At 37.8% G+C, this 17211-nt stretch overlaps 1 protein-coding gene across 1 annotated transcript; it reads right to left on the bottom strand.

The window, feature by feature from the left end:
* Nucleotides 1-1051: 1051 nt before the first annotated feature.
* LOC115784408 (nuclear GTPase SLIP-GC-like) lies at nucleotides 1052-13536 on the bottom strand. Its single transcript, XM_030735632.1, has 23 exons — nucleotides 13395-13536; nucleotides 13217-13292; nucleotides 8707-8819; nucleotides 8487-8531; nucleotides 8320-8352; nucleotides 7865-7889; nucleotides 7614-7703; nucleotides 7209-7296; nucleotides 6130-6346; nucleotides 5824-6045; nucleotides 5195-5401; nucleotides 4918-5093; nucleotides 4401-4494; nucleotides 4226-4313; nucleotides 3996-4117; nucleotides 3427-3600; nucleotides 3179-3333; nucleotides 2935-3052; nucleotides 2710-2818; nucleotides 2482-2612; nucleotides 2169-2250; nucleotides 1983-2052; nucleotides 1052-1684 (listed from the first exon to the last, which is right to left on the bottom strand). Exons 2-23 carry the CDS (start codon nucleotides 13281-13283, stop codon nucleotides 1615-1617), a joined length of 2496 nt encoding a protein of 831 aa, XP_030591492.1. The 5' UTR covers nucleotides 13284-13292; nucleotides 13395-13536; the 3' UTR covers nucleotides 1052-1614.
* Between the last annotated feature and the right edge of the window lie 3675 nt (nucleotides 13537-17211).

Consider the following 17211-nt stretch of genomic DNA (forward strand, 5'->3'; position numbering starts at 1 on the left):
GATTCAAAATGCTGCAGCTAGAGTACTGACAGGGACTAGAAAGAGAGAGCATATTTCTCCCATATTGGCTTCTCTTCATTGGCTCCCTGTTAAATCTAGAATAGAATTTAAAATCCTTCTCCTCATCTACAAGGTCTTGAATAATCAGGCCCCATCTTATCTCAAAGACCTCATAGTCCCATATCACCCCAACAGAGCACTTTGCTCTCAGACTGCTGGCTTACTTGTGGTTCCTAGGATACTTAAGAGTAGAATGGGAGGCAGAGCCTTCAGCTTTCAGGCGCCTCTTCTGTGGAACCAGCTTCCAGCTTGGATTCGGGAGACAGACACCTTCTCTATTTTTAAGATTTGGCTTAAAAGTTTCCTTTTTGATCAAGTTTATAGTTAGTGCTGGACCCTTAGTTATGTTGCTATAGGCCTAGGCTGCTGAGGGGTTCCCATAATGCACCGTTTCTTTTCATTCAACTTCCTTACTTTGGTTATACTCCACACTGTATTTAATCATTGTTATTAATCTCTGGCTCTCTTCCACAGCATGTCCTTTCTCTCCCCTCAGCCCAGCTGGTCACAGCAGATGACTGCCCCTCCCTGAGCCTGGTTCTGCTGGAGGTTTCTTCCTGTTAAAAGGGAGTTTTTCCTTCCCACTGTCACCAAGTGCTGCTCATAGGGGGGTCATTTTTACTGTTGGGTTTTCTCTGTATTATTGTAGGGTCTTTACCCACAATACAAAGTGCCTTGAGGCGACAGTTTGTTCACCCTCCAAAGTTGGATAATTTTCATTTACATTAAACAATGGTGCATTATTTTGTATCTAACAGATCACCCAGTCCATATCAGTATATCCAGCGTGATTTTCTCCCCCATTGAGATCTGATGTGTTTTCAAAGAGTTCCTTTCATTTTTTGAACAGTTTTCTTTATTGTTTTCTGTTTTGTTTTGTTTTTTTGTCACGGAGCAGGATTTTGGGTAATTTTGTGTTCCAAAACTTTGAAAGAAAAACTCAAGAACAAAGTTGGAAACAAACTGTTCCCATCTTATATGAGGATATTTTCTCAAGCTTTATTGAACAATAAACCATAACGAATCATAATGAATACATGCATACTTTTAGAATTAGCGCAGGTTAAACAAAAGAAAAAAGCAAAAACAAAAATGTACTAAATCATTCAATGATGTTACCTTCCTGTTGGTTTGGACAGTTAAAAAATCTCTGCTGTCATCCAGGGAAATGTAAACCTCAGAGTTTTTATGATTTTATCTTCTGTGTTAAGCACATTGAGTTTACATGTAATGAAATGTGCTACAGTAATACAGTTGCCATTGCCATCCAAATGAATCAAAACTAAACTAATAAAAGCACTGAAATACAATGCTAAAAAATGTGGTTAGATATATAAAGAAAAATCATAATAAATCAAACCCGGGACTTTTCCATTTCTCTCCTCCAGCCTTTCTGTCTGCCTCAGGATTCGAATCATTAAAAGCCAAAAAATGTCTTCTAGAAATACAAACCTAGAATCACTTCACAAAATAAAAATCAAATTATGCAATATTTAAAAAACTCAAAGAAAAAAACTGAAAATGACTGAAACCAAATCCGAAGGCTTTTTGTTTTTAATGAGCATTTTCTCTGGGATGTCCTGTTTGTGCCCAGGCCTCTGCTGTTTCTGCCCACTCAGCAAATCTGAAACATCCAGCAAAGAGATAAACAGCAAAGCTGTGACTCTGAACAATGATGGGAGAGAATATAATTTCTTTATATTAAAATGCTTTTAACCCTCCTCACAAAACAGGAATATAAAATGCTTTCATTAGTCTAAATTTTGAGTTGCAGTTTCTCTAAAATGGACCAATGCATTTGAAATGGACTCAGTGCAGCCTCTGAGCTGATCAGCACGTATAGTTAAAATTAATGTTAATATTAAGAACAAAAATATCCATAATAACACTAATGATGAGAGTCATGGCATTTTGGGATTTACCCAGTTAGATCTGTGCTGCTTTTAAGCTCATCGTGATGTTTCTTCACCATCTCAAGCTCTGTTGAAACATCTGAAAAAAAATAATCACTTTTTGAATTTTTTGTCCCCATTAACACAAACAAATATGTGTGAGACTAAATAATTTGATTCATTTTAAAATACCTGAGAGAAATAGATTTGGTTTACCTGGGAGTGAACACTCATCAGTCTTGAATGAAAGTTCAATGGATTCGTTCAGGGTTTTCTCCAGAGTCTCCACGATGTTTACCTAATCCAAAATTTTAATCATTTATCACAGAAAAATAAAATATTGAGTTCAAGTCAAACATGACTCACTGTTCAGATGTGTATTTGAAGACTGGACAAAATATAATTAGAAACTTACATTTTTTATATGATTATTCTACTTAAACATAGCAAAAGTCTTCATGTGAATTAAGGCTGAAGAACACGTGTAATAAAATATGATCGTTATATTTCTTTATAAAATGTGACAAACCATCAAATTGTGCAGCTTCTCCAACATGGTATTTTTTGCCAGTTCAAACATGTCCTTCTTTGAGTGCACGTGTCTCTGAATAGTCTCTCTCATATTTTTCAGTGAGTCCTTTCCTCTAAAGGCTGCAGCCTCTGCAATAAGACATGAAACTCCATTCAGACTTTTTATGCAGAATAAATATAAATGTATTTTAGTGCCAAGTTTTGAATCTCTGATTTTATTTCTTACTGCTGTAGCCTTCTTCCATAATGTCTTCAATCTTCTCTGTCAGACTGTTGTAGACTTTTTTCTTCTCTTTCCGGATGATTCTGTTCAGTTTTGTCTTAATTTTTTCTTTCTTAGAGACAAAACATGAAATATGAACATTGCTTTAAATTACAAGTTATGCAACCAACTTTTCAGTTATTAATTTACTGCTGGTGGACTAATGTATATGAAGGTTTCAGCTTTTACCTCGGTCTTGAGAAATCTCAGTTGCAGTCCAACATTTTTGTACTTTTGAATCAGAGAATCGGTGTTCAGTGAAAACTTATTGATGACTCCATTGAATGGTCCACATTTTAATTCATTTCTGAAACATGTAAACATTGTGGTTTATGATGGCAGAATTGGAAAGCTTATGTTTTAAAACTGTGATATGCAATAAATTACATATTTTGGATAAAATGGGACTGTTTAGAACTCGTTTTTTTATTACGGGAAGGTCTTTCTGAATTCTTCATCAATGCTGTCAGTCAGACATGAAGCTAACTTCATGTTGAGGTTTATTGGTTTCCCTTTTTTAGGTTTGTGGATGCCGCCATTCTCAACAACACACTTCAATATCTTATGAAATGCACCACCCTTCTTTCTCTGAAACAAAACAGAAAACACAGAATTATTTTAACACAGTCGTGCAGCACGCACAATAAGTTGCTTTGATTCTACTATAGTTTAAATACATACTTGATACAAGAAGTACTTCAGTACTTGTTCATATGAACCTTTAGATTTCTCAACCCCATCACCAAGACATTTTTCAAAAGCCTTGTAGGTCTTATCCATTTCTTTTTTGACAGCATCAAGTTGGAGGCTCATGTTTCTCTCAAGGGCTGCACACACCTCGTCTTTTTTACCATCCTGAAGAGTATATATATTTGAAGCAATAAACCATAATGCTACTTGTTTCCTTACATATTTATGAAATTCAGCCACCTGTGACGCATCCCTCAGAAGCAAAATGCAACATCAAAAACACATGAATTAATCAATTAATCATAAATGAATAAATATAACAAAAATAAACAAAATAAAGACAAAGACGTTTCAAAAATCCCAACATGTAAGAGAACACTGTTGGTTACATTTAGTTTGAAGATAGAAACACTGTTTCTTGTTTTTGCCTGAAAAGAACCCGAGTCTCTCACAGATCAGTGCATTTCCTGCTTCTGTGCAGCTCTAATCGTAAGTGGATACTTTAATGTGTGTTTTCTGCTGTGCGGCTTTTTCAGCTTTGTTGTGTATTTTTTCCTTACCGCTCCTCTGTGGTTGGCGCCTTGAATCAAAGACAGAATCCCGCGAGCTCCTGACACATAGTTTAATGTCTCTGAGTGAAAGTCGTTGAGATCTTGCAAAACTTCCTGAAGTTTGGGTATTTCTGTTAAAATGAAATTTCAATGCTACAATTTTACATGAGATACTTTAAATCAAAGCATTCATTCTTTTTTTTTAGTCAAAGTAGACTAAAACAACATATTTCCCCTACCAGTTTCATCTGGATTTAGATGCTTCCTTTTTCTGAATTCTTTGGAGCTGACTGTGAACACTCTGAAACTGTCCTCAGTGAAGTGTTTCTGAGGAAAATGTGGTTTCATGTTAAAGCATCCTTTAAACTGTAGAGAGTCGTAGTGTTGGATTTTCTGTCAGGCTATAAAACTCACCTTAATCTTGGGTCGCTGGTTGAATTTTTCCTTTATTATGTTCTTGGCTTGCATGTTTCTTTCAGTTATTTCTTTACGGACATCAGCTGGTGAACTGCAAGAAATGTGTACATATGTACCGTCCATTATTATTATTATAAATAAAGCATTTCTTATTCTTTTTATTATCAAAGCACTGAAAGAAATGTCAGCATGTTAAGCTATGATATGCTACTGTAGGAAGGCTGTCATGATCCCAGTTGCATCTTTTCCTCCTCGTGCTCTCTTGTTATTGCTCACCCTCTTCTTTCTTGCTATCTCTCTAGACCAAATTTCCTTTGGAAACAAATTCCCCTGCCTGTCCTGCTCTCCACTACTAACTCAATTCCCTTCTGACTGGAGAGTTCTCTATTTATTACTCAGTCCACCATCTTTACTTTATAAACCTGTATCTGCCTCTGAGTACCCACATGTATTAATTACAACAATCACAGTCCTGCAATATTAATCGGTATAATTTGCATCTTAATTTACTTACAGGTCATCTGAATCTCCAAAAAGATCCGACTTGGTGCAGATGAAATGAATTTGCCGACATTCGCCACCATTTCCAATGAGGCTGCTGACACTTTCCAGGATCTCCCAGGCCTCTTTCTCTGATGCTGCTCGATTAATTTCAGTCACAATCCACACAGTAGAACAATCTCCAACAATCTGAGAGGAGAATAACAACATGTCTCAGTGCTCCATAGAAAGATGACATTACTGTTTACAGTAAACACCAAATAAAGCAAAGAGCAGTAAATGTGAATTACCCCTTTCCACATTTCATCCCTGCTCTTATTACAGTCGCCATTTCCAGGAAGGTCTACAAGTGTGACGTGCTGGAGAAGAGGACTGTTTGGCACCCTGACAGTCACACACTTCACTAGTGGCCAATAAAACTTCTTTACTCCATCACCTTCTCTTTGTTTTGAATCACTTCTTGTGTACTTGACACATTTTGCAGAGAGTTCTTTAGCCTGCAATAAATAACAAGTAAAGCAATACAAAACAGTTTAATTACATTCATCATTACAAGTGTTTTACAAAGTGTATCAAAGTGTTAGAGTAACATAAAAGATGACATAAGAGCAAGTACTTGAAACAGGAACACTAAAGCTACAATGAAATCAATTAGATTTATGTAGCAAAACCAATCTGGAGGGAGATTGCTGAAACTATCTGAATGGAGGTGAAAGAATGAAAAAAAGTGAAGAAAAAACCCCCAAAACTAGCGGGACAATTATGTTTGCAGCCAGGGGAAAAAAAATAAATAAATAAAAGATCAGAAAGAGGGAGGACCCAGGAGGGAAAAAAGTCTCAGCATTTTCAGTAACTTGGCCACAAAGTCCCAAACCACAAGTTACAGAGTGGGGGTCACTGCGGAGAGTCTTTGTCTTACTGATTCACATGTGAAAATCTTCCTCCCGGATTGGAGAAATTCTGGAATTTCTCTGAAATGTTTGTTGTCCAAGGGGTTTTGAAAGGACTTTTGTTTCCATTCTTCTCCATAGACGGCTGACAGCTTTTCAGCAATGTCACGATAATCATCATCATCTTCATTCTCCTGATTTTCATTATCAGCACGAAACTGTTGAAATGACCACAACTCATCTTTCCACTCCTAAAAATAAATAATAATAACAACAGTTAGAAGTCCTTTATTGAGGCGTGAGAACTAAGAATAAACATTTAGAGATCATTTTACCTCTTTAGTGATGAACTCAATGTCTGCCTCGTACTTTGAGCTGTGTGTGTTAGCTTCCACTTTTATCATGACTGAAGTGCATGCATTGACACTTCCTGAGGGTAAAAGATCCTCCTCGTCGATGATGGCATTTATCAAAGAGCTTTTTCCAGCCCCAGTTTTACCAAAAACACCAACCAGCTCCCTCTTGTCTGTCTCCAAATCACTGATCTTTTTCCTGTTGTACAAGATTTTAAATATGGGTTAACTGATTCAGTCATGAAAACTTGACAAAAGCATAATTTGAAGTTTTTCTTAATCAATCTGGTGCAATTGTCACACCAGAAAAGTCATTTTCACAACCACAGCAAATAAAAGTAGCAAAGTCACCAATATAAGTCGTTATCAGTCTTAACTTGGATAATTTTATCTTATGTCTAAGTGGAAAACACATTAAAAGTGAGCTGTGAGCATTTTAAGTGCTTTTGAAGCATTCAGTCATCTGTAACTCTGCTGCTGTGAGTCAGCAGTGCAACTTAAAAGTAGCTTTAACAGGCGGAGTGACACGAGGGATATATTGGTGAATGTTGACCAACCAATATTCACCAATGTTTGCATTTGCAGATAATTTCAAATGCTCTCCCTAGAGGGTTGATTAAGGGCATCCTATGTGACTCTGAATTAGATGCACTGCTTTCTACTTTATGAAGAGAACATCTGGTTATCTGCCCACAGAATAGACAGACAAATGCTCTCTCCATGGCAACTTGCTGCAGGACTCACAATTCATGTCACACACTTGAAGTTCTGTTATCTGCTTATTGCTGTAAACAATGTAACAGCTGTAAAGTTTGTTTGGAGTGAATCATTTTAATTGTTGTGATCATGTGAATATACTGACGATTAAGACTCTTGAAAAAGAGATCTTCTTCTTGGTGTGAATAAATTACACTTCACTGCCTTCTGCTGCAGATGTTTTACAGCTATTTTGTGTATTTTTGCTGCGACTAAATTAAAAACAAACTCTTTGTGAGACTGCCTCATGTTCAGGAGTGGACCATGGCCCAAACATCACAACATATGAAAAACTTCATACTCACTTCAGGAAAGCACTGAGCTTGTCTTGGTCATGTAGTCTGGTTTGGACAACTCTCATGATGTTTTTCACCTCAGACAGTATCATTGTTTCTGCCAGCGTGAAAGCAAATAAGTATTTAGCAGGAATTATAAACTAACATAACAGTCACTAAAGTCTCATGTTAAAAAAAGAAGAATGTGTGAATTACAGTATATCAGGCTCATAATGTGGCTGCTTTCTATAGGTTTAATATATATGTAACACGCACGCTGCTGACTGTTAAAATTTGACAAAAGCTCAATGAGAAATTCATTTCTGGCACCAAAGTTTAAACTGAGATTTGATATACTAGTATAAATGCTCTGCATGGAAGTTGAACCCTATGGTGGCTTGAAAGGCAACATTGTTTAGAAAGAAATGTAAATACCTGCGTATGATACCGCCAAAACCTCACGTTGTCGCTTAGCTGGTGACGGCAACACGCTGAGGTCACTTTGAAGATTTGATTTTCTCTTTCCTAATTAGATAAAAATTAAAACAGAACAAAAAAAAATGTGTTTGGGTTTCTCTCAGTGTTGAAACTTTTTCTCAATGGAGTTATTTAGTTGTTTCAAAAAATATTGTTGCTTTAAAAACACAGATTAATATGATATGCAATAAATAAGATGTGTATCTCACCTTTATTACTTGTAGATGGGGGAACCTGAGGATGAAATTCATTTATACAGGAAATTATAACTTTTTGCATTGACATTGTTCTTTATCAACAATCAAAGGCCTTTAACATACATTTTTATAACCAACAAAATTAAATGCATTTATGTTTTCAACCAGCCCAGTGATGAAGAATAGATCACAGTCAGATTCTTAGTAAACATCTGTGATCCTCTGAGACAATAAAGTACCAGTCAAACAGACCCAGTGACCCCTGGCAACCATCAGTTGCTAGAGCAAAATGTGTATTCCACAGCCATCCGTGAATAAAGTTTTGAATTTCAGTCGTTCAATGGTTGCTGGAGGTTGCACAGATTTGGGGTTGTTAAGGTGTCACTGGAGGTCTTTGGGTGAGACTGGAGCTTTACTCTGTCTCAGGCAGTCAGTTCATTATGTCTGAAATTCAATATAATCCCTACCTGAACCAAATCAGCTGCTTCTTCTTCACGCTCCTGTTCACATTGCAGATAAAACAGTGCATGTACAATTTGTACAGTATTGAGCAGACTTAAATGTAAATATGTAAAATATTTGATTTTTCATATACACACTAAATCAGAAGGAAACAAAACTGTTTTTAACTTACTTGAACAGAAACATCGACCGTTTCCTGATTTGTGTTTTGTTCTTTCTAGCACAATCAAAATATTGCAAATTCATATCAGTAAAGAGTTAAAAATATATATACTACATATTATTACCATCAGTGAGGCATCATACATTTAATACCCAGATAATTCTAAAATAAATTCACCTTTAAGCATTAATGTAAAAATGATACTGAAATGATTAAAGCAGTTAATTACCTTTAACAGCTTGAGTTTCTTCTTAAATTTCACTCTTGGTCCAGCTTTTGTAAACAGTTTATCAATTTCTTGATCATCAAGACAATACAGACTTCCTTCATCAATTTCTTCATCTGTAATTAAAAATTAAGAAGCAGAAATTAGCTTTTGGCAGAGCTGTATGAGCTGAATATGTGCTAGTTTTTTCTAACTCTGTTATACTTCTGTTTTAGGGATCATTCACAATTATCAACATTTTCCAAAGCGTGCTCTTTTTCAGACCTCTTTTTCATAACATTTCAGCTGATTCTTTGGCATTTTAATGTAACAGGGACATGGGAGACAAAAAAAATCAGAGGAAAAAAAGAGATATATTTTTGCAAGATCTAGCAAAACTTTTTAATTTTAGGCCCGCACTTCTGAGTTGATCTTGAAACGGCAGCGTCCGTCAGGATGTTGAAAGGATCGGTGAGCAAAAGCAAAAGTCGATTTTAATTGATAATTCAGCGGTCACTGTTGGCCGTAACCACACCAAAACTGTACGGGCATGATGAATGAACCTGACTGTCTCACGCTCACGCCATCACTGCCTCACCTGGTCACCACAAACACAGACAGTGCTGCCCCGCCCCCTTCTCCTCTCAGCCACTCAGCTCATAGACAACTACAGTGATGGAGGACACACACCTATTCTTTATATCATATATATTCATGAAATAAAAGCTCAAGCTGTGTGTGTGTGTGTGTGTGTGTGTGAGAGAGAGAGAGAGTTGTTTATTTTGGTATTTACTGTTATTTTTTGTGTATCACGTATTAAAGTATATTAGTCTCACACACACACGCACTAGATTAATGAACACAATGCTTTAAGGTTACTGGGGTAAAGGTAAGGCCTGTAAGATCTGTTACTCATTTATGCTTAAGGCCTTGGTGGATGGCAGGACCATCTCGGTTTCACATGACACTGCAACCTCTAGTTGTATTTCAGGGGTTTTTTATGACAGGTGGGACCCAAAGGTGAAGTTCTGCAGAGCCGCCTGTGTTTGTGTAACATGAATTAGTGGGGAGATAAAAGCTGGCTAAGTGGGGATGGTACTAGAGGTGTTTTCTTAACAGAGGTTTTATTGAAAGAAGATTCGTCACCGTGACATCTGCCAGAGCTGATGTAAACAGGTGATTGGTTGGGGTTCAAGTTTCTGGGTTTGAGACATTATGTAAATTAGGAGAGGTCAAAGGGAAGTGGACAGTTACCACTGAGGTATCTGGTGCACAACATGTGTGCAATTTCTGTATGTTTTTGCTGTTTTGCTGAGAAAGGACATTGAGGAATAAGGAGCCTGTCCTGGGTCACAAGGCCTAGGGCCAGAAGCTAAGGATAATGTATAGATAAGGTTTTCTGTGTGTTGAGGCTGGCGTCAGCCAGTCTTATAAGGGAAGTCCCATGCAGCAGGTAACAAATGTCAGGAACATGGGCAACAGAAAACAGGACGCTTTATGGTATATTAGCTGAAACTTTCTGATTCTCTGGGAGAGAGACGATTGGCAGAAACCTCTCCCAAATATAACTCCGGAGTATTCGTACTGACATTGTTTTTCTGTAATAAACTTTATTATTCACAAAGACTTTGTCAGCAAAGAATTTCTTCAACACACTGAACAGCATCCACATCACCATCTCTAAGACATAAATGTTGGCCCGCTCTTTGTCTCGCTGTCTTACTTTTTGCCCATCCCTTTCCTGTCTGCTTCTTCTTCTCTTCCTGCTTCTGCATTTTCCTGTCTCATTGTTCCTCTCTCTTCTTCTCTCTGTCTCTCTGTGTGTGTGTATAATCTTAACCATGTTGCTGTCTGTGTTTTGGTTTTTGTCTGTTTTGTGTAACCAAGATGTCTAATAAACAGTCTGCACTGGAACCTGCTCATCCTAGTGATTTTTTGGAAACTTTCGATTTAATTGGGTTTGAATGTTCAGCCAAAAGGAACAAGGAGACCTTCAAAAGAATGACTAACAGAGCGCACAAATGTGCATCACACCCCCCCAATGTTTTTTTCTCCCATGTCCCCTGCGGGGTTCATTAAAAAAAAAAAAAAAAAATCCTGGTGTTGAAAAATTCTGTAGATCTTGGTATCAAATATACTCGTTCCTGTCTATTAAAACATTGTATTGTTGCACTAATAAAACTCCATCCATCCATTCACTTCGCTTTTCCTTTTCAGGGTTGTGGGCGGGCTGGAGCCTATCCCAGCTGTCATAGGGCCAGGGTTACATTATAGTTTAGTTTTAACTATTTTTTCTCTAATTCGGTTACTTTTAATTTGTTTTTGCTTGTTTTTAATTAGTTTTCGGTTTTTGTTTAATGCTTAGTTTTAGTTCGTTTCTGTTAGTTTTAGTTTTTCATATTTTATTTCTCACGTGCAAGATTCAAAGTGCAAGACTAACTATTGTGTAATCTGACCTCAAATTTTACCATTAAAAAGAAATTGTATTGAACAACCAACTGTTCACAAGAGAGCACCATTATCTGCTGCATGTGTGTAATATTAAGGACACACACATGAACATCATGAGACATCAACGGGAAGCAACCTAAAAAAAAGAAATCCAATAAATTTAAACTCCCAATAAACTCTAATCTCAAAATATGTATCTCAAAAACTGAAAAATATGAATAAAAATGTTTATCTCAAGAATAAATGGGAGTGCCCAGCACTGGTCCAGCTTCAGTGCAGTCGATTAACATGAGCTCCATGTGGTTCATAACATCAGAACAGAGTTATAAACAAGAACAAACCGAGCTCTGAGCATTTGAAGGAATCAAAGCTCAAATACAACTTTTCAAGCTTGTGTGTCACACAGTGGAGTGGACACCCCAGTCTCAGTAACACATTTATCAGCGCATCCTCCCGCTGTGTGTTCGGTGTACACCTGTACAGGTTTAGGAAGCAGTTGTGTTTTCAGTGAAAACGGTCCATTAAGGTTATCACCTCGCTACAAGGCCGCGATGCTGGTTCTGTCAGAGCGGCACAGAGAGCTTGGTTAATTAGACTTGTACGCTGGATCGGCATTTATTCTCGTGTGAGCTGCACTATGTGTGCTGGTGTTTTAGCAGCGGTGGAGGTCTTGTGCGAAATTCTGTTCCCCTGTGAAAAACTGTTTCCTCTGTGTCGGCAGCGCGCAGTGCAGCCAGGGAGGCGGATCCGACTGTCTTCACGGCGTTTCTGATCGATTTCTCGGTAAAGACTTGCTGCTAAATTAATTTCTTCCCATGTCATGGAGGGGGAAAAGAATATTTTGAATGGCTGAAATATTTGGTTCCCCCCATGTAACTTTGGCAAATAGAGTTCAAATGTTTTCATATTCACAGGAATTGTCCTTGATGAGAAGAATAAACACCGAGAAATCGATCAGAAGCGCCGTGTAGACTGTCGGATCCGCCTCTCTGGCTGCGCGCTCCCGACACTGGGGGAACAGATTTTCACACAAGACCGGAAGGCGCACTCGCAGTGGCGGAGATTCTGGTTAAAACTGCTAAAGCGGAAAAAGTGATTTCAGATCACTCCACAAGGCTTTCATATAACACAAAAACATTTTTCTATAATTTCAGTTAGTTTTAGTTAGTTTTGTAAACCCACAATACAGTTTTAGTTAGTCATCATTTAATCCTTTATTTATCATTTTTATTTATTTCAGTTTTAGTTATTTCGGTCGTTTTCGTTAACTATAATAACCTTGCATGAGGCGAAAGGCAGGGTACACTCTGTAATTAACATATATTAAAATTTTAGGGTGCAATAATGTGATTTGAATTTTAATGTGAATGTGTACTGCACTGCGTGGAGGAGAAATGTATATGCTACATAGTGGCAGTGGAGCAATTTGTCATGAATTGCCGGTCTTGCGCCAAAAAGTGATTTCCGGGATTTGCCCCCCAAAATTATTGTTGGTGTTGTTGTAAATGATTTGCGGACCTATAATCTGTCAAGCATATCTCAAACATAATCTCTTATGAAAGATATCAATATTTTTTGAGTCATAAAGAACACTCCTGTCACAGTGTAGAAGCTGCAGTCACTTCTTGGCAACGTGACATTCATATATTCTTTATAAATATCATTGACTTGAATTTTTTTTTTCCCCGAGAGATCTGCCTATTTGCAACAAATATAACATTGCAGTTTGATAAAGAGTAGCCAAAAGAGCTGGATTCATTATAATGTAATGCAGTCATAAATATATTTAAATTATATTTGCAAAACAATTCATTTCTTTATAAATCCTGTGCACCACAGTCTATTTATCAATATAAACAACATTTAAAAAAAAAAATAGTAAATCACGTTTTGACACAGCACACTCGGACCTCTCTTCACCACCGAAGTGCTTTTGTACTTTCTAAACAATGTACTACAAACTGTTGCATTGCACTGCAGAACAATGTTATAGTATTAATATCTATATTAACAGATAGTATGTCTCACAGATCACATTAGTATCAATATCTGTAACCATCAGGGATGCATCATAATACTTTACCTTCAAATTTCTCCACCCACTCACTGAGGCCCCATTCATGCAGTTTGTTTCGCACAAAATAATCCATGGCCAAGAACTGAAATTGAAAGATAAATCTAATCAAACAGTCCTACTCCTTATGCACGGAAACTGTTAAGAAACACCGATATTCAGATTAAAAGTTCAAACTGCTTCAAACCTTTTGTTGAGGGTAATGCAGAAAAATGCTGATGAGGGAAGGATGAAGTAAGAAGAAAGCAGGCAGAAAGCCAAGTCCAAAAACAGCTAAAAACAAGCTGGAACTGAATGACTCAGACTGCACACTTTTTTGCTGAGTGGAATTGGATCTGCACGTATAGTATATGAGTAAAGCCAAGCAAGATTGAGAAACCGGAAGTGGTGGGGTTAGTGCAGAGCAGAAGGGAGTGGCTGTGAGATATGTAACAACGACTCAGTAATATGGAATTATATTTATGTCAAAAGTCACGAATGAGAAAACACAAGTTTTCATTCAGGAGAGCAGGTATTCATTCAACAACCCGCGCGCGTAGAACTCAACAGCCACATAGCATCGCGCACGCGAGTGATTGCTGCGCGCGCTGCTGCGGTTTCAAGTCCAAACATACATGCAGGGGCGCAGCTATACACTTTCTGGGGTGTATGCGGTCAGGTGTAAGCCCAAGTAGGGAGACCCAACTTGGGCTTTTATTTGATGTCACATATTACAGTAGATGATCAGCTCACAAACCAACAAAAATGTTTAACAATGTAATTCACTATCTAGTTAAATTATTACAAGTTCCTTTCTTTTTTTTGTTATGATCTGTTATATTGTAACTACAGCACACAGTTGCAGAACAGTGACCTGTTACTGTATGTTACTACTGTAACTTAGGCTAACCTGAGTATTTAAAAGCCTCCTCTTAATACACTGACACAACCTGCCGACTGTCTTTAAACCACTTTGAAAAGCTTTTTTTTATCCCAACAATATTTTTTATCCTTCTCCCTCTTCCCTCCCTGGAAAGTTGGAGCGCCTTTCGTGTGTCTGTGTGTATGTGTGTGTGTGTGTGTGGGGGGGGGGGGGGGGGGGGGGGGGGGCAGCGCCTTGCCTCTGTTATTGATCATATCATATGCACAGAGGTGGCCAAAGTACTGACATTCTGTACTTAAGTAGAAATGCAAGTACTCGTGATAAAAACTACTCTGGTAAAAGTTAAAGCACCGGTTCAACTTCTGTACTCAAGTAAAAATAAAAAAGTATGGGCTCTGAACTCAAAGTAAGAAAGTAAAAGTAGCTCCTTGGAGGACGTTTCTACCTCTTTCTTACATCTTTCTCCATTTGAGTGAAGTTATCTCATTCTTTGCTTAAAATACAGCAGCTGTTCTTTTAGCTAGCAGACACAGTGTGTGACAAACTGCACACACTTTTTCTCACTTATTTTCCGGCCTCTATGTAAAGCGCAACTTCCTCTAGTTTTTTCCGGTCTCTGAGCCAGCGTTGCAGGGGCCTCTCCCTCTACCGTGTGGGGTGACTGTTCCCAAACGCCCACCCTATTGGTGTGACTTCCAAGAAAAAAAACGCTTGCAATCAGGAACCGGCTCCCACACTGACTGGAAATGCAAACGTTTCTCAAACCCGTTAAACCTAAAGTAACGAGCTTGTTTTGAAAATGTAAGAAGTAGAAAGTACAGATACTTGTGTAAAAATGTAGGAAGTAAAAGTAAAAAGTAGTCAGAAAAATAAATACTCAAGTAATGTACAGATACCTGAAAAATCTACTTAAGTACAGTAACGAAGTATTTGTACGTCGTTAGTTTCCACCTCTGCATGTGCACAGCTGTAAAGTACAGAAAATGCCGACTAGAGATCCCCCCCCACCTTCTGTGCTCCTATACATTGCATATAGTGCATGCCCTCTTTTTGCGCCACTACATATATGTACGTATGTATGAGTGTCTGTGGTTTCACGCTCTCGTGGGTAACGTCAGACGTGGCTCAGCGGGTGGCTCAGCGGAAGACCAAGAGACCATGCATACCGCAAGGCAAAGTTCAGATAGCGCAGGTTCTTCCCCCTTCTCTCCTCCCACCTTCCTGTCTCTCTACACTGTCGAAAAAAGCCGCGATGGTCGAAAATACTTTGAAATGCACTTTGATGTGCACTTTAGGTTACTGCGTTAAACCGAGTTGCACCGGCAGCAAAATAAGAGTTATTTAAACAATATTTGTTTACACTTTGGAATATAAAGTTTGCTGAATTGACTATTACTAGTTATTTTCTGTGCAGCAGTGGAAATGCTGACAACTGTCTCTTGATTACTTTAATACTGAATAAATCTTTAAAATCGAAGGATTCAAAGTCAAGTTCTGAACTATCTGCATCTCTGCTCCATTACTCTGTTGTACAGCATCACATACCTTTTATTATTAAAAAAGAAGAAGAAGAAAGAAATCATCATAATAAAGATCAAGAAAGGAAGTGTGTATCAGGATCTAGAAATTACAACTTTGGCCAAAACTAAGACAAATAAACCTGCCAACTAAAAGTTGCTCAGTCTGCAGCAAACACGGGGAACTGCACCATGACTGGATGACTGCTTCAAATCGTGCCTCAGAATTCTCCAGTTTTTAAGATTTTTTCCAGTATCAAAGCAAAGCCAGGGACAAATCAGTGCATCCACAGCGCACAGTAGAGGTTTGTGACTAGATAGCTGTAACATGGAGCTACTGATTCTCAGCTTAGAACTCCAGTCCTGTCTAAAAGGTTTACAAGATTGGTCTTTAGGGTCATGAGGTTATCAACACTGAACATTAATTAAGCCAACAGCTTAAACAGGCAGCAAACCCTGCTAGTGTTGAGCTTTAGGTTTTGTGTTTTGCTGTGCTTTGGTTCATGTGCAGCACTGTTGATAAATGGTTTGTGATCCATTCTTCTCAGTTCATGATAATAGTTGTGCTGTATGTTACCAATTACCGTGCTGCTGCAAAGTAGTTTTTGGGAGGCAGCTTAGTTTTAGTGTAGGACAAGAAGAGGGTACTGAATAGAAACAAGACTAAACAAAATAACATGATGAGTAAAGTAGAAGCTGATGGTTGTTGTTTGCTGCTGCTTTATTACTGTGATATGACAACCAGAGAAACCACTGTACCGCAGTAAAGAAATATATGTTAGAGTAAAATGTATACATCAATCTTGTGCTATATGAGACTCAGGGATAAAATTGACAAACATCTATAAAATAAATTCTCCCATTCCAGTGAATCAAGACTAAACACATTCAATTAAAACCTTTAAATGTGAGATATTAAAATACAATACAGAAGCAAAAAAATATATACAGTAAAATTAAATTCTTAAAATTAAAAAGATCTGGATATCATAGTGATGGTGTGGTTTAGACCCCTAAAATCTTTTTTTTAGTAAATGCTTTATGAACAAGATGATAATGCTAAGGGTAAATTGCAGGAAATAAGCATAAGAGAGTTAATTAATAAGTAGTAGCTGAAGCAATAATTATAAACAGAGAAGCAGAGAGCAGACAGATGAGGGAACTGGGGCTCAATAAGGGGCAGCAGACAGATAAGGAAGCCAGTAGTTGCGAGACTGTCCTTCAGAAAAATTTGGGTTTTTTTTAATGTGCATCCTTGAGGGTTTTCCCAAAACATGCTTATCTATGTGCAGAGGAAGTGCATAGATGTCACTGCGCCTCTATTACTACGCAGAAAAAAACAGCCTTGGGGAACACGAGGTTGTTTCCTCTTTCAGGGCGCTCTCACCGCTGATTGGAAGAAGTTCACGCCAAGAGCACAGAAAACTCGCGCTTCTCGGGGAAGTTGTTACAGCTAACTGCTTTTGTGGACTGTGATTTTCGGAACCGAGCGAGTTCTGATTCTTTATTATATTAAATGCTTCAAATGAGAACTAAAGTGATTTAAGCCTGTTCTTTCACAAATCCACCAACACGCTCACACTATCTCAGTTCTACAAATAATGAAAAAATAAAGTAGAAATACA

Source organism: Archocentrus centrarchus, chromosome 8 (genome assembly GCF_007364275.1).
Source record: "Archocentrus centrarchus isolate MPI-CPG fArcCen1 chromosome 8, fArcCen1, whole genome shotgun sequence".
NCBI lineage: Eukaryota > Metazoa > Chordata > Actinopteri > Cichliformes > Cichlidae > Archocentrus > Archocentrus centrarchus.